General features: G+C 37.2%; 1 protein-coding gene across 2 annotated transcripts in view; it reads right to left on the reverse strand.

The window, feature by feature from the left end:
• The window catches only part of NUP153 (nucleoporin 153), a 36,682-nt gene that overhangs the window by 1,238 nt on the left and 16,805 nt on the right, over nucleotides 1–18,639 (reverse strand). For both annotated transcript variants that reach the window (XM_058175740.1, XM_058175739.1), the window contains exons 13-21: nucleotides 16,824–16,907; nucleotides 16,585–16,675; nucleotides 16,133–16,237; nucleotides 14,815–15,444; nucleotides 13,999–14,193; nucleotides 11,794–12,636; nucleotides 3,500–3,892; nucleotides 1,217–1,495; nucleotides 339–492 (exon numbers count right to left, since the gene is read on the reverse strand). In XM_058175740.1, coding sequence (XP_058031723.1) covers nucleotides 339–492; nucleotides 1,217–1,495; nucleotides 3,500–3,892; nucleotides 11,794–12,636; nucleotides 13,999–14,193; nucleotides 14,815–15,444; nucleotides 16,133–16,237; nucleotides 16,585–16,675; nucleotides 16,824–16,907 — 2,774 coding nt within the window. The remainder of the gene's footprint in view (nucleotides 1–338; nucleotides 493–1,216; nucleotides 1,496–3,499; nucleotides 3,893–11,793; nucleotides 12,637–13,998; nucleotides 14,194–14,814; nucleotides 15,445–16,132; nucleotides 16,238–16,584; nucleotides 16,676–16,823; nucleotides 16,908–18,639) is intronic.

The raw sequence follows: 18,639 nt of genomic DNA on the forward strand, positions 1-18,639 counted from the left end.
TCTAAAGGTTAAATGAATTGTATAATTTCCAGATAATGAATCTGATTCTCAACCTTTCTATTTCAAAAATTGCATTTATCTTTTGGGCTCTATGTGATCAGTTTAAAATACTAATATTCTAAGCATGACATTAACAATGTATTTCTAATATCAGCAAATATAATAATATCTAAAGCTGAAGCTAATTTCATTTATTTCATACAAATTGCATGTTCATTTCTCAAGCCATTTGCTCATTGCTCTCCATTGTATAAAAGCATTTCATAGAAAATAATTTCCATACCAAATAAATACAAATAACCCAAGAGTATGCAAATCTGCTTTAACACTTTTCTTACCCCAAATTAAATGATGAAGCCTGAGAAAATGCAAATCCCGAAGAACCAGTTGGCTGTGCTGGTGCAGTTGAACTTGCACCGAAGGTAAATATTCCTGGATTGCTGCTTGAAAAGTTGAAATTAGCAGTACTACTTCCAAACTGGAATACTTGACCTAAAAGAGTAAACACTGAGATTTAATAATATATCCAAAAAGTGGTTTTCTTGAAACAATTAGCTCTCTTGACAGAAAATATTTTTTAGTATCTTCCACAACATCACATCCATCACAACAAACAAATCTTTATTATATGAACTTCAGCATGTAATTCAATCTTTCCTGCAAAACTTTGTTTTGGAAGTCAATATGAAACTTAGCTGTAAATCACATTTCTGATTTTAATATATTTGAAAAGAACATTCAAAGGGAATTAATGTTCAACTTAAGGAATGTTGCCAAAGAGTCCTGACATTATATGCCTCAGCATTCTTTTGCTCATAGAAATAATTTTTTCCAAACTAATAATCTGAAATTTGGCATTCGTAATCTGTATTTTGTTACAGTTTGAACCGATCTAATAATAATCGCCACATATGGATGAAGCAACCATGTAGAAGACAAGGGCAAAGAGGATGAGGCATCAGCCATGCATGGATGAAGAAAGCAGCTGGAAATAATGAGAGGAATAAAAAGGATTTCCGCATCCAAAAATACTCAGATATAAGGGAAACATGCCATCATGTCTGACTCAAATCTTAGCATCTGGAAATTAAAACAGATATACTAACTCTGACCTTCACCTATTGGGAGTTTTGGATATGGAAGTTGAAAACCAAACATAGAGTTTTTTCAAAGAAGATAAACTAGTTACAGAATGAAAATTGTAGTTTGAACTTACCAGTACTGGGAGCTGTACCTGAACCAAAACCAGGTGGTTGGTTAGCTTGTTGTCCAAAGACAGAAGGCTGGGCGCTACTTGAAACAGTCCCAAAAGCTGGAGGAGCAGGCAGAGAACTAGCAGGAAATAATGAAGATGAGGAAAGTGATCCAAAGGTTGGAGTACTGGTCTGATTGGAGGCTTGGCTTTGACCAAATGTTGGTGTCTGGCTTGCACCAAAAGCTGGACCAGCTGTAGAAACTGAAGATCCAGAGCCAAACACAAAGGAAGAAGAGGAGCCTAGAAAAACAAATGAGCAGAATAAACATGGGAACTGCACATACATTTAAGCCTATCAACCATTCCCTTTCAGGATTTAGAGTTATGCAAAGGGCAGAAGTGCAAACCATTCAGACAAACAAATTGAAAGCAAAAGATAATAATCTCTAACAATACAGTCTGACATCATCCAACCATGACTTTGTTTTTCCTCACCCTTCTTCTTGACCTATCCATTTTTTCTTCGTATTTTCCTTCCTTCCGTTTTGCAATTTCAACCACCTCACTTAACGTGCCTGATATTCACATTTGAATTCAGTCCATATTCATTCAACACCCATTCAGCCTTGACCCTATTTCTTCTGACATCTTCCAACACTCAGTTCCATATAATTAGTGCACTCTTACACCCAGCCAGGTTTTCTATTTTTGACATTAATTCTTCATAATGAACTACTTCTTTCCATCAGCATTTGTACATTTTACAATTTATCAATTTCCCCATCTTTAAATGTTTTACTAAAATATACATTAAACAATATCCCTTCCTCAATGTTCAACCATCTACTAAATATCCTCAATGTTAAATCATTTTTTACAATGTTGAATACAACGTTACACACAATACAAAGTTGAACCATTTGCTAAATACTGTCACGCAAGCTCAAATTGCCCAAAGATCTGCTGATACAGTTCTACAGAGGAATGACCGATTTTGTCATTTGTACTTCTGTAACTGTCTGGTTTGGCACAGCAAACAGAACAGGTATAGACTTCAATGAATAATTAGGACTGCAGAGGAAAAAAAAAAACAATTGCAACCAGCTTGCCTTCTATTGAGGACCTGTCTAGCGCACGAGCCAGAAAGAGGACTGAGAAAATAGCTACAGATCCCTCACAACCTGGACATAAAAAAAACTATTTCAACTTCTCCCCTCAGGATACTGCTATACAGCATTGCATGCCAAAACAACCAGACACAAAGACATTTCCCCCCCAATGTCATCACTGTGCTAAACACCTAAATCTCATATCTCAATGTCTTATGCCTAAAGATACCTACCCATGTACTGTAATAGGGCTCATCTTTCTCACCTACTCTTCTCATCTTTCCTACTTACTACCTTCTCTTATTGGTATCTTATGATTTATCATTTGCTGTTTGTATTTTAGGATTTTTGATTGTATCTTATGATTTATGATCTATGATTTATCACTTTGTGATTTGTATATACACTGAGAACTTATGCAATGGAGACAAATTCCTTATGTGTCCAATCACACTTGGCCAATAAAGAATATTCCTACTTCTTACTTTGCTTCCATAATACACAGCTAGTTTTTCCTTTAGTAACTAATTTTCAGCTCCATATTCATTTAAAACATACCATAATTCACGCTTATTCATTTTATCATAGATTTTATAAAGTCACCAAAGATATAACATCAGTCTCACATTCACATTTAACTCACTGATCTGCTAAGAGCAAATATTTTATCTAAACATTATTCCATCCATTATTGAAAAATGCATAAATATGTTAATTATTGTAATACTGTAATTCATTTCTATGATTAGACCAACAGAGCAATAGTAAGTGCAACAGAGCAATTGGAAAAAAATAAACATGCTGTTAAAGAACATACAGCTAGTTGGAAACAGGCATAATGCAAGACAGAAAAAAAAGCAAAAAAACCCTTAGTTAATAGAATAATTTCTAAATCCTAATGTAATTGATTAATGTAACAGCTACTGCAATAGCTCATGCCATTGTAATAGCTTTTACATAGATTCTTATGCCACCAATAGGATTTAAAAAGATGATATAACACTAAAGCAATAATTACTTATAATATTTTCACTAATAATTGTTTTAAATTGTTACCAAAAACAATTCAATCATCCCAGAGATAGTCTGTAAATTCAGCCTTTGCATATTTTAATAGAGTCTCAGAACTCTGCATGCATTTCTTATTTGGAAATCTAGTTTCTTCTATGGTCACTTTTCTAATGTTCAAGCATACCTGTAGGGGGTGCCGTTGTGGTAGGTGCTGAGAAACTGAAGCCAGTGTTAGCTGTGATGTTAGTGGGGGCGACTGAACCAAACAGGAATGGAACAGGAGTGTTTGTACTGGAAGTGGTTGTTGGCGGCTTGCTGTCTTGAGCGAACCCAAAAGACTGTGTGGTATTTGAATCAGAAGCATTGCCAAAAGCTGAATTGCTCACAGTGTTGTTGCCCTGTCCAAATAAAAAGGCCGGCGGGGGAGCTGAGGAAGAAGTGGTGCTGCTAAATATCGTGCTGCCGCCACCGCCGCTGCTGCTGCTGCTACTGCTGCCACCAAGAGAAACACTTGGCAGAGGAGTATTAGAAGAAGTAGAGCTCAGGAAGGTGAAAGCCTCCTTTGCTGGTGCTGGATCTAAAAAGTAAAACAAATTATGAGTTAGAAATAAACAATGAAGATTGCTAGTGATGCTGTGAAGAGATAAAGGGATCTAAGGGAAGAAAGGATTCCAGGGATTATACACCCCTTTGTGAACTCATTTAGTGAAGAATTCCAAACACATTTTATACAGAGTACTTCGCAATTGCGTAACTTAATGATACGGTTTAATTTTTAAAATCTCTATCCCAACCATGATTTACTATACTGAAAACATGCTGTACTTGCATGCTTGCTCGTCTTGTTTCTTAGTGTCAGGTTTAATAAAACATGCATTCCTCTTTTGTTTGAACCATGGTTTTTCAGTCAGGTAGGACCAGAAAATTGGTGTTATAGAACACAAGCATTTTTCATGAAAACGCAACAGGTGGTTCATTGTACTAGCATCCAGGGGACAATGTTGAGGTGAGAGACTGCAATGGCCTAGGTAGCTAAATCCACTTTCCAGCAAAACCTATTTACTTCATGTCCTTTATAAAACATTTATTTTTGATGTGTGTTATCCACACAACAGGACATAATCAAAACTCCAAAGTCTGAATCATTAAATTGCCCTCTCACTATGCACAACCATATTTCACACATTTTAATGCATTCTACTCCCACATACATTCAATGAGATGCAAAGACTTTTAGATGCCCAAATTACTTCTACCCTAGCAACTTCATATATTATTAGAAAAGGAAATATTATTTCCTTTTCAGCTCTTTTTAAATGCTTTGATGTAGTCAGATGCTCCCTAACAGCAAATTTAACCAAAGCCACATACAATAATTCCCTTCTCTTCAGTTTTTCATATTTTATTCTTGATCCATGATAGTATTTTTCATCTTACAGGTTATTTTTTCAGTTTTCTTCCCTACCTTCAAATCCAGCAACTAAATTTAAGCAGGAATTCATATTATGGATTACATCATGGCCAAAAGGGCAGCAAAACATTGTCCTTATTGTGTCTGTTGTTAGCTGACCAGCAGCTTTATGTAAGGTGACCCAGGAATGAGAAGCAGGACCACAAGCAGGGCTATTGTTTTGTTAATTCACAGTTGGTGCTTGGATTCATTCAGAGCTAGATTCCAGACAGGTTCACCTGAGAGTCCAAGGCAAGATCTTGTAGGGTTAACTGGAATTTAACATTGTGACTGGAGAGGATTCTCCTATCTGTTAGGTTGGGCTCCTGCCTGTTAGATACAGGCCCCTATTGGATGGTGAAAGCTGCCTGGGAAGTAACCTTGAATGAGGAAGTGTTTCCTCATCATTGAAGAATATTGTAGTGTAACTTCTCCTCAAGAAACCATTGATGGACACAGCAGTGCTGGACAACTATTGTCTAGTGTCCAATCTTCTCTTATTAGCAAAAAAGATCTTGATCATCCACTTATTAGAGAAGGTGGTAGAGAAAGTGATTGGGCTTCAGCTCCAGAATTGGTTCCTGTAAGGTTCCTTACTTCCTGTAAGAAGTGGTTGGTCTGGAACTGTTCTGGTTGGGTTTCAGGCCAGGACTTAGTACAGAGAAAACTCTGGTCATGCTTTTTGATGGCCTGTGATGAAGCTGGGATAAGAATGGTGCATCCATTCCTACTGCTTCTTGATCTCTTAGCGCTTTTTAATAGTGTCAATCACAGTAACTTTTTCAATCTGCATATGGAGTAGTGGGCATTGTTCAGTGGTAATTCTCCTTTCTTACGGCTGGTTTGAATCAATGTTGACAGGGGGAAGAGATCATGGCTAAAGCCCTTTAATTCCTATTTTAGCTCCTGCAGGGTTTGACATTCTCTCCCTTACTGGTTAAATCCACATGAAACCACCTGGGTGAAGCCATTTGTTAATTTGGGGTCCGGTATTATGCCGATTACATCCTGCTATACATCACTTGGTTGGCCAAGTGACTATAAAAGTACTAATCCAATGCCTGGAGGCTGAGTGGATATAGATGGGGTAGAACAGATTCAAGCTCAACCCTGAAAAGATGGAGCCCCCTATCTTCAGGGATTATTAATCTTCAATGGAGCTGCATTTTCTTATTGGGTCCTCTTGGCCTCTCAGCTTCTGACCAAAGAACAGATGGCAGTTGTGGTCAGGTTAGACTTTGCATAGGTACATCTAGATGGCCAGTTACGCCATTTTCCTGGATCAGGGTACCTTTAGATAAATCACTCATGCCCTGGTCACCTCACAATTGGAATACTGCAATGTGCTCTACATGGGGCTGTCCTTGAAGACCATCTAGAAGTTACAGCTAATTCAAAATGTAGTAGCAAAGGCAACATTGGGAAGGTCACATTATGTAAGCCACTCAGAATCATATACTTCAGATTGGTGGCCATATAATTCTATAAAAAATATAAATTAATGTGCTTATGAACCCACGCATTGCAAACTGCAGTAGTTACCATTTGGCTTCCAAGTGCAATTCAAGGTATTGGTTACCACGTTTTTTAAAAAAATATTTTTGTTAAATGTCTTCTAATCTTTTTTATAGCAGTTATAAATTAATTCAAATTTTAGCTTATTTCTCTAAGGTTATTCATAATTCCCTCTTTCCATTATCTATCTTTTCTAATCATTAAATTAATCTAATCACAAGGGCATTTTGTTCCAATTTCAGCAAAAAGTCCAAAAAATTCCTGTCTCTAACTACTGTAATTATTGTCTTTTCTCAAACTAAAAAGTCAATTTTGCATCTCTGCAAATTCTGTCACCTTCATCAACCATTCCTCTATTTTAGTATTTCAGTTATTTTAATAATCTCATTGCAATTATCATGCACAAAAACAATTATCCCTAAGTCTACAAGTCTTTTCCAGTTGTTTGTCCATTACTCCCAGCAAGTAAACTCTGGTTTTAGTTGAATATTCTTTAAAAAAATTTGTATTAATGTTTGTATTTGAATCCGGAGCACTACTTATCACTTTCCCTTCACTAACTCTTCATGACATAGGGCCTGGCTATCTGAAGGACTATCTCGAATTGTTTCTGCCCATCTCTTACCACAGGAATCACACCTTTTCTGCTGCAGGCCCTGGCCTCTGGAATGAAATCTCCCTGGAGGTGCTTAAAACATCTGGTTATTCTCTGGAGGCGTAGGATAGAGTGGTTGGGGAAACCATTTGTTATGTTTAATAAATGGCTTCGTGTACTGTTTTCTTAGTTGGCCAAGGTTTTTTTTACTTGTATCTCCATGTGTATTTTTTCTATTTGAAGCTGCCTTGACACATGGAGGAGTTGGGGCAGCCTCCTAATTAGCATAAATAAACAAATGCTCAAGATACACTGCTTATATTTATGTAACTCTTCTTTGTACCCTCCTGCCCACCCAGAAGTTCAAAAGCATACAAATGCAAGTAGATAAATAGATACCACTTTGGTGGGAAGGTAACAGCGCTCTGTAATGTCATGCTGGCCACACGAGCACAGAAATGTCTTTGGACAGCATTCTCTCAACGGTCTTGAAATGGAGATGAGCACCGCCCTCCGTAGTTTGCAACAAAAATTTTACCTTTACCTCTTAGTTCCCACATAATAGGAAACCTTTTCATTCACTAATTTGCAATCAGGACAATGTTGCATATGTCTTCCTGCTCCTTTGTTCTCAATTACACTATATGTTCTGCACATACTTGATCATGTTTTCCCCTTGTTGTTTCTACATTGAGTTCCTCTTCCATCTTTTATCTATTTTAAGTTGGGACTGAATTTTGTGTCTTCATTCTCTTGCTCCTTGCTATCTCTTTTTCCTTGTAATAAATAATAATAATGATGCTATAATTGCAACACCTCAGTTTTGCAAGTCATTTCCACTATAATTCCTTAAATAAGTTCAGCTCAAAAGAGGTAATTCATTCATTACCCAAGGATGACTAACTACACATTCTCATTCAACTCCAACATTCTGTTGCTTCTTTTGACTCTATACATGACTCCTATATATGACTCCAACAATAACAAAGGACAAAAGGAGTATTTACTATAAAAATGAAAGAATATCCATTTTTTAATATTATACAATGGTAAAAAGAACTCATATTCTCTTAACTGAACAAAAATTTACTACTAGGAGTCCTATATGGAGGGCAATTTAGGAATTTTAATTGCATATATAATATCTATTTATGCTTCATATCTCTTACTTTTTTTAAGAATAAAAATGATTCAAATGTCAATGATTTAATTTTATTTATTTATTTATTTATTATTTAAATTTGTATACCGCCCTTCTCCCGAAGGACTCAGGGCGGTTCACAGCCAAGTAAAAATACATAATACACTATAAATACAATTAAAATACTATTAAAAGACTTATTAAATTGGCCAGAATTAAAATTTAAAAATAAAACCCATTAAAAACCCATAAACTTAAAAAACTAACCCAGTCCAGCGCAGATGAATAAGTGAGTTTTAAGCTCACGGCGAAAGGTTCGGAGGTCGGGAAGTTGACGGAGTCCTGGGGGGAGTTCGTTCCAGAGGGCAGGAGCCCCCACAGAGAAGGCCCTTCCCCTGGGCGTCGCCAGACGACACTGTCGCGCCGACGGCACCCTGAGGAGTCCCTCTCTGTGAGAGCGCACGGGTCGGTGAGAGGTATTCGGTAGCAGCAGGCGGTCCCGTAAGTAACCCGGCCCTATGCCATGGAGCGCTTTAAAGACGTTCACCAACACCTTGAAGCGCACCCGGAAGGCCACAGGTAGCCAGTGCAGCCTGCGCAGGATAGGTGTCACTCGGGAGCCACGAGGGGCTCCCTCTATCACCCGCGCAGCTGCATTCTGGACTAACTGTAGCCTCCGGATGCCCCTCAAGGGGAGCCCCATGTAGAGAGCATTGCAGTAGTCCAATTGACATTGACATTTATTTACACATTTTGTTAATAAAATATGGATATTTGAGGGGGCTCGCTCCCCCTTCTTTTAAAAAAGGAAATTCAAACATTTTTCAATTATTCTCCCTGCTCCAATTTTATCAGTATCTGAGTACACTATTTTTAAAAGGTTTTGGATAAGGAATGAATATTAGTATTTTAATATAAAAAATATTTGGTTGTTTTTCTGATCAAACATTAATTACTTAAAGAATTACTTTACTAATGAAAATTAAAGCCTCAGTTGTAAGATTTCATTATGCACCTGTAAGGATGTGTCAATGAAGTTCAAAAGCTCATAATTATACTTAATTATTTTGAATTCTAGAATTACAATCCATTAATCCATTACTCTGGGAAAATAGTCAATGTTGATAGAAACTGTAAGAAACTAAATGGCAGTTGCAGCTGCATTAACGTTTAAATAGACAAACAATACCTTAATATTGTTATTTTATCACTTTAACATCTAGCTATTAAATTCCTTTTACTAAGTTGTTTTTTATTCTTAGCATTAAAATATTCCCCACTCTCTTATTTGGATTCCCCTTTCCGCTACATATGCTGTAAAGCACAGCATTCCTTCTTTGTTTATATATTTCTCTTTTCACTTCTTATCCTTGCTTCTGCTGTTTTTACCCTCCAGTCCATATAATAATCTTTACTTCCTCTGCTTTTTAACTGCCAATATCCCAACATCCCTTGTATTTTAAATTGTGTTTATCAACTGCCCCTCCCCTATTATTGTTTCATTCTTCCTTACTTTATTCTGGATTACCAACTTTTCTGATGGTTGGCCTCAGACTTATATTGATTATGATGTGAATGCTGATTGGTATTCAATTTCTATAATCATTTTGTTAAAGAAAAAAGGTAAGTTTCTCACCAACTTCAACATGTGTTCATTCTAATTTGTACTGGTGACAATTTTACCTCTTTTTAATCATTCAGTCTTACACAATTGATAGGAATGATAATCTTGTAATTATTGGTCTGTAGGAAAAAGGAGGATATGCAAGTCTAAAATAAAATGTTCACACTTTTTTTTTAAAAAAACTAGGAGGCTGAGATAAATTTCAAATCACTTTTTGAATTTTTATGTTGGGTGAACAAAAAGAAAAATCCACTCTTCTGTAGAATTCCAGATACCTATAGGCTATTAGGCTAGAACTTGAGCTTTGTTATCTGACTTCAGTTAGAAAATCAAAGCATCAGATTCTTATAATACCAAAGAACAAAACGCTTGAGACAGTGAACTATTACTATTACACACAAGTGAAGGAAAAACTTGTTTTTATAATTGTGTTACTGGTGCGCAACCTACCTTGGCAAATTTATATGGTACTGGTCCTTTCCAAAACAACAGTTTCTTCTTGGGTTTCAATGTCTATTTTACTAAAGGTTTATTATGATGCTGTTTCAAATAAGTCCTACCCTTTAATTTTAATACCGTGTTTCTCCAAAACGACAACCCACCTTGAAAAGAAGCCCTATCACGTTTTTGAGCACATGCGATCAAATTAAGCCCCATCCACAAAATTAGCCCTAATTAAGATTCCGCCCACCCAGGGTGCAGGGGGTAGGGCGAGGCACAAAGGTAAAAAATAAGCTAGGGTGGGAATGGTGTGGAGCTGCCGTATTTACCAGGCCTCACACATCTCGACAGCTGCCTTGCCTTCTTCTATAGCCACTTGCTGCCACTCGCATACATCGCCCTGGCCTCCATTTTGCCTTTAGATGCCTTCCGACAGGCATCTGAAGGCGAAATGAAGGCCGGGGCAATGCTTGCGAGTGGTGGCAAGCGGCCACAGAAGTGGGCCAGCAGCGGACTCCTGCTGGACGAGGCTGTTGGTGCCACTGCCACGAAGTGAGTCAATAATTAGAACCTCCAAAAAGAAGGCCTAGGTGTTTTTTTGGAGATCAACAGAAAATAAGACACGGCCTTCTTTCTGGAGAAACACAGTAGGTAACATTACATTTTTTTCTCAAGCCAGATAAGGAAAATCTATGCCTTCTAATCATGCAATTATTTCCTTTATCAATGTAGATGCTAACATTTTAACAGCATCTTTGACCCCTAGATTGCAGCTTCTTGTTCTGCCTATTGGAAATCCAGCTCAAGATGAATTTATTGAAAGTCATCAAATTCAGATGTACTATAGGAATCTGAAAAACTTGCCAATTTAAGAATTGGATTATTACTGCTCCAAACCATATTGTTCTGAGCAGTTTGAAAGTAAAACTTTTGAAACTAGGAGTTCAGTGTGTCCCAGATATGGTGTTTCAGACAAAAGTTCTCCAGAATATTCCAACTTCATATGAGTTTTGTACATTGCTACGGTATTCAGATACCATCAAGCATTAATGTAGTTGTTTTAATTCAAAACAAAATACAGCTTCTAAATGTTGGGAAAGCTTTCAAAATTTGCTTTCTTGGAAATTTTGGGGTACCATGATACTTCAACCTCTAAATAATAAGTAATCAATAAAGATATGCCTTCTCCTTAGGTTAAATTTATGTCATAGTATATCAAAAATACCCCTTCCCCTAATTTTTTAAAATTTGGCATTAGATTCTCTTGCCTACATTATTAAGAATTCTGAAAATAGTGCAATGTTTATGGTGAAAAACAAGCATGTTCTATTAAATGAAAACAGTCTTGCCAAGTATGGGCATCGTGCCTACACAGGGATCACTTTCAATTTTAATATTGCAACTGGAATGGAAAACAGTGGGTTGTAGATTTAATTTTAGTTCTTCCCCATTGGATAATTCATTTATTGGATAAATCTATTTTCTGGTTCAGTTAGGCTTTTCATTATAAGTACTGTACTTTGGTTCAACTCTGTTCTGCTGAAGTTCATCACTCTTTTAGTGATGAATTTGCAACTGTGAATCAATATGCTCAAGGTCTTTCTTTCAGAGGTAAATCTTCTAAATAATCAGCCAATTTAATATTACCCTTAATCAAAGTAATAAAAAGCATGAAATAAAAACTTGAGAATTCAATGAATTTTTGCACCTACCTGCAGAGCTTGCTTGTGCCCCAAATGCAAATGTTGTTTTTATTTGTTGTTCAGCTGGTTTCTCAGCAGGTTTTGCCAAGCCGAAATTAAACGCAGGTTTTACTGTGCCATTGTCTTTGGTTTGTTCTGTTTTCCCAAATGAAAACATGGATTGTGCCTTTGACTCTTCACTTTCTGCTTTCTTTCCAAACACTAATGGAGTAGAAGAGGCACCCACCTCCTTCTTTTCATCTGTCCTTCCCAAAGTAAGCGGTGGGGCATTCACAGGGTCTATATTACCAAAACTAAAGCCACCTTTTGCTGAAGGTGCTTCCTTTTTCTCCTCTGATTTCTTAGAGGAAAAGGGACTTTCTGCAATTTCCTTCTCCTCTACATTTCCAAATTTGAAAGTACTTATTCCAGTTTTTCTCTCAGATGGAGTTGTGGCTCCTATAGAACTTGTGCCAAAAGTAAAACTTCCTAGAACTGGCTTGTTAGCTCCATCTTTCTTCTCTTGTTGTCCAAGGTTAGCTATTCCAAATTGAAATGATGTAGTAGATGAACTGCTAGCTCCAGCAGGAAGACCAAAACTGAAAGTGGTGCTGTTCTTTCCTTCTTTCCCACTTTCCTCAGATTTAGACTCTGAAGAAAAGCTTCCTGGATTGGAGCCTTCATTTTTAGAAAATTTAAAGCCTCCTGAAGAACCCAGATCTGATGTAGTACCAAATTTGAATCCTGCTTGTTCTCCAAATTTGAAGTTTTTTCCTGCAGTCTGGGATAATTCTGATGATGATGATGATGATGATGACTGGATACCAAATTTAAATGAAGGAGCAGATGGCTCCGAAGTAGTTGTATTAAAACCTGCAATTAAATGGAATTTTAATTTAATTGTTTTAAATTTTTAATATAGTCTTAAACAATAGTCTTTTAAAATTTTTAATATAGTCTTGAACAATAGTCTTTTTAAAGTTTTAATATAGTCTTGAACAATCTGGTGTATTTTAAGGGCACAGATAATCCTTGCTTACCAACCACTCATTCAATGATCATTTGAAGTTATGATGGTGCTGAAAAGAGTTTTATGACCAGTCCACAAACTTCTAGGCTTTACAGCAGTGGTACCCAACCTTTGCAGCTTGGAGGCCTGGCTTGGGCGGGGGGACCAGCCCACAAGAGTGGCGGCCTTGTTCCGAATAGGCCATGGCCCGGTAGTGAGCCATGGCTCAGGGGTTGGGGACCCCAGATTTACTGTGTCCCCAGTCACATAATCACAATTCAGTCACTTGGCAACAGCACACATTTACAATGGTTGGAGCATCTGACAGTCATGTAATCACCATTTGTGATCTTCACAGCCAGCTTCCAACAAACTAACCCAATGGGAAGACCAACAGGGAGTTGTAAGTCATGGTAATGTAATGTCCCTTAAAAACTTGTGGTGATTCACTTAACTGCAAGTGGAACTAACAATATAAATTGGGTACAGTCACATGCCATTTCACTCTATAACCATGTCATTTAGCGATGGAGTTGCAATCTTCTTGGCATTTTTTGGCAATGGTTTCTCACTACTTTTTTCTATGAAAATATACATCTCTTTTATTCTCTTTTATTCAGAATCAATCCCCATTTGCTTAAATCACTCTCCCTCACAGCTGAAACACATAATAGTCAACTTAGACATTTATTTTTACTTCCCTCAGAATCAATTATCGCATTGTAGATTTATCTACACAACTGTCTTCTTCACCCTCCTTCTCTCATACACATACACCCAGGTCTGCAATCTTTTCTTTACTGACCTGACTCAGGAAAGACACCTGACCTTGTCCTCTATAGATCTTCAAACCTAACTCCCACAACTATTTACTTTAAACTGTATCCTTGACTCCCCAAGTCCATTTTACTCTCCTTTCTCCTCTTCTGCTATTATCTCTTAAGACTGTGAAATAAATATTCATTTGCAGAGGTTTTGACTGCAAGAAAGTTAATTTGAAGGGTTGAAGAGCAAAAAGATATTTGCTTACAATGGAAATCACACTGAAATGCTGATTTGAAAAGACTTTGCTTTTCTAGAAATAAATGCACACTGATTGAAATCCAACATTGCATTTTACTAGAAATAATACAATAAGGGCATCCAATATCTGAACTTATCTGACTTAAATTTATTATTTCTAGTGCAATAAATAACAAATAAAAAAGCTTACTTTATTTACATACCTTTGAATTCAGTCTTGTGGCCTGGTTTTGAACTCTCACAAGCTATACATTTAGTTGCATCTGCTTTGTTTTGTACTAAGCAGGTTTCACAGTCCCAGCTTCCCTCTGGTTTCTTGAATTTGTCTAAATTCAAAAATCCTCCAGAAAGAGTAGGTAAAGATGAAGTACTGCCACTGACCACAGGTATTGAACTCCCTAATAAAACAAAATGATATAAAGCAATGGTTAGCAAAAAGCACATTCCAGAAAACTGCTAATTTAAAATAAACAAGTTTAATAGCTGCTTCATAGGAAGAAATTACAAATATTGAGCATAGAATCAATATATAGAATATATATTGAGCATAGAATCAATATTCATAATTTTAAATGCTACATTTAAAATTTGTTACAATAAAATACATGAAAGCGGAGGAGAAAAGTTAGGAAAAATTATTTATATGAACTTAAACTCCTGCAGAATAGGTGGGGCCAAGCTATCAAATAAATAATAGATGTTTTGCTTTACTGTCAAAATAAAAATCCAGAGTGAATCTAGAATTCTTGAGAAACTGGCTAACATATTAACTAAGGAACTCTTAGAGAAGGAACAAGTCTTATGTCCAATTTCAACTGGGCAATGATTTCTAAATCATTTCAGTGGTGTCCTAGGCTTTATTTTTTAAATAAATTACTGAATAGTGTAGTCTTGTACAGGTTTTCAGAAGAAAGTTCCATATAACTCAGTGTTGTTTTACTTTCCAGTAACTGCGTTTAGGATTCTAACTTGGGGCAGATACTTTTTTCAGATACAATTTTCAAATACTGCAAACTCACCTGCTTTGTCTGATTGACAGGCCACACACTGGTTGTTCTCTTCCAGATTTGACACTAAGCACACAGAACACTCCCAAGCACCTTTCGGCTTTTTGAATTTGTCTCCAAATCCCAAAGTGTTTGTAACATTAGTAGAACTAGAAGAGGAAGACACTGTTGTGGTTGCATTGTCTGTGACAAAAGGCAACACCAGAGCTTGTTTTACTCCTGTTCCAGGTTTTGGTGTTTCACAGGCCACACATTTTGCACTTTCTGATTTGTTCTGGACCAAACAGGTATCACAGTCCCAAGTTCCAACTCCTGCCTTAAACTTATGTCCAAACCCCTGTGCTTCTGTTGAAGAAACTACTGATTTGATGGTGATGTTCTGAGTCAAAGTCTCAGTCTGTTTAGTACCACTGGATGTTGGCACTTTTGGAATTTGACAGGATATACATTTGTTTTCTGCCAACTTGTTCTGTGTAAGACATGTGTCATGTGGCCAATGTGTTGGCATTTGCTTCATAGGATCTCCTGAAACAGCTCCAGAAAAATTACTTATTGCAGGCCTTGTGTAAACTACTGTGCTTGTTTCAACATATGGTGTGATTGATGATGAGGATTTTGATTCACTCGTTGTGGAAGCAAAATCTAAGGGAAAAAACCCAGAAAAGAACCTTAAGTTTCCAGCAAAAATTCTTTTGAAACAAGCTACTTTAAAACTACCAACATTTTAGTAATAATATGTACTTATTAAATTCCCTAAGATTTCCTTTGCTAACCACTGTTCTGAAAATAAGATTTTATTAAAACCATGTCCCTAAAAATATGTGGTATGAGCCAGTGGTGAAATCCATTTTTTTTTACTACAGGTTCTGTGGGCGTAGCTTGGTGGGCATGGTGTGGCTTGGTGGGTATAGTAGGGGAAGGATACTGCAAAATCCCATTCCCTCCCCACTCCTGGGGAAAGGATATTGCAAAATCTCCATTTCCACCCCACTCTGGGGCCAGCCAGAGGTGGTATTTGCCAGTTCTCCGAACTACCCAAATTTCCACTACTGGTTCTCCAGAACCTGTCAGAACCTGCTGGATTTCACCCCTTTTATGAGCTTCTTTTAAAATACTTACCTGAGAAAAGAAACAAAACACATTTTAAATGAATAAACATATAAAATACATCCTGTATTATATAGGATGTGCTTGATTTAATCATCATCATTATCATCTTACAATCAGTACGCATTTATAGCTTATGTTAAATTCTTCTTTTTTCTTAAGAATTCTTAGAAGACAACGAGTTATTACTTCCATATAATTAAAATCTCATCTCTTGACTCACCAGGACTTTTTAAAATATCCAGAACACTCCCTTCTTTTAGGATTTTTGCAGGCTTAAAAGGACCATCATACTCATTTTCTTTCTTATTGCTTATGCTGTTGACAGCTGTTGATGGAAAAAGTTTGAACAGCATTTGCCTTGAGCAAATATACATCAGATAATGGAGTAATTATTACAAGAGATTTCATGAAGAAGCTTTTATAATTAGCAGTTTCATACTGTCATATAAGTTAAATAATCTTTCTTAGAAGATCATGAAAGCCTGGAATAAAGTTTTACCCAAACTGATTGTATGCTTAAAAAGCTATTTAAAATTGGAAGAGATTTTCAGTTTTGAAAAAATAGTTAATAAACTTTAACTATTATTTTTTCTCAATTTCTTTTGAACTAGCAACATTAGTACCTGATTTCCCAGTCAAGAAAAAAATTCTATATTAAATGCATAAAATTACCTGAATTAATTTGAGGTGATAATGAAGTATTCTTGGATCCTGAAAGATCAGATGATTTTGCAACAGGAGCACTAAATTTAAATCCACCAATCTGACAGAAATAAATATTAAATGTCAGAAGAGAAGTTGAATAGACCTATTCTATAAACAGGAATAGCAAGCAGACCTCTACTTCTGAACATTTTCTTTTCTATTACCATCTTCCCTTGCCATAAAATCACACATGCATTATTACTTACAGATACTGGAGGCAGCATTTCTGCTTCAGTAGATTTTACAATTGGAGATGAAAATCTGAATACGGGACTGCTAGCTGGCTGTACCTAATTTAAAAAAATCCAAATATTAAACAGCTACCCCAGTGATGGCTAACCTCTTCCGAACCGAGTGCCCAAAGCGTGCATGCATGCATGTGAATGTGCGCATGTGCACCCAAACTCCCAAAATGAAATGCGTGTGGCCCCTTTGCATGCACCCTGCCCGAGCCCCTGCGCATCCATGCACCCCCCGCGCATGCACGTGCCCCACGCATGTGCAGCAGAGAACCGACAACCAACTGGCCAGCTGGAGGCGCACGCACACGTGCAGTGGAGCTGAAGTGGAGTGACGGCTTGCGCGTCCACAGAGAGGACACTGTGTGCATCTGTGTGCCCTAAAGCAGAGGTCCCCAAACTTTGTGGCTTGGTGACCCAATTGGGGGGGGGAGGGAACTGGGCTGCGCAAGTGTGATGCAGCCTTTGCGCGAGTGGCGGGCCAGTGTGCATGCATACAGCTTGACTTGTGTGAGTGGCGGGCTGGCGCACATGCCCGATAGTGCTCACCAGTCCGCCACTTGTGCAAATTGAGCTGTGTGCACATGCTCGCGCACTCTAGCCAGCCACTCAAGTTGCCTAATTGCAAATAGGCCACGGACTGGTAGCGGATTGAGGCCCAGGTGTTGGGGCCCCTATTCTAAAGAACATAATTAGTCATTATTTGATTATATTAGAAATGAACACATACAAATAGGTTTTGTTGTGAAACAAATGATGCTCTGCATTTCCAAACAAAATGTATCCTTTTCTGGTGCATCAAAGGAGACTTTCAAAAGTAGTATATAATATGGAACAAACGATGTTTAATGTCAAATCTTTTTCAAAAACAGGTTGAAATGGTAGAAGTTACTATTTAAGGGAATGACAACAGGTAATGCTACCAGCATCTATTCTATTTCTGTCTTGCCTCCTAAGCTTTTGCAACTGTCAAAAAAAACATGAATTGGCAGGTTTTATAATAAAAAAGAAACGTATCTATGAATTTATCATCCTTTGATGCAATATAATCCTCACAACACCAATCCAGTTTTGTTATATTTCACAGAAATCAGTATGAATCTTCCAGCCGGGTTACAAGAGATACAAGAGATTTATTTCCAGGTCAACAATGCAGGACTGCAATCTATATGCATTCACACTAAGGTTTCATATCTTTCGAAAGAGGTTCGAAAGAGGCACTTATTTTCAAATACTGTAATTATAGCAGCCATGTTTTTCCAAGGCTAGCACCAGGCTGTCAGCCAGGAGCAGCTTCTGAAGCAACTATGTAAGTTTGGAAAAAGAATCAACTGCTTTTAGCAATCTGAAGAGCAAATTTTTGCAGGTATCCCTTCATAATTAAAGCAATTCTTTATACAGCCTTAATAGACATACAATGCTGAAAATATACAGTGTATCAGTTACTTAGAATAACACATCTTCATGAAGAATACAGTGGGGCAAAAATGTATTTAGTCAGCCACCAATTGTGCAAGTTCTCCCACTGAAAAAGATGAGAGAGGCCTGTAATTGTCATCATAGGTATACCTCAACTAGGAGAGACAACATGAGAAAACACATCCAGAAAATCACATTGTCTGATTTGTAACGAATTTATTTGCAAATTATGGTGGAAAATAAGTATTTGGTCACCAACAAACAAGCAAGATTTCTGGCTCTCACAGACCTGTAACTTCTACTTTAAGAGGCTCCTCTGTTCTCCACTCATTACCTGTATTAATGGTACCTGTTTGAACATGTT

The sequence above is a fragment of the Ahaetulla prasina genome, chromosome 3 (genome assembly GCF_028640845.1).
Source record: "Ahaetulla prasina isolate Xishuangbanna chromosome 3, ASM2864084v1, whole genome shotgun sequence".
NCBI lineage: Eukaryota > Metazoa > Chordata > Lepidosauria > Squamata > Colubridae > Ahaetulla > Ahaetulla prasina.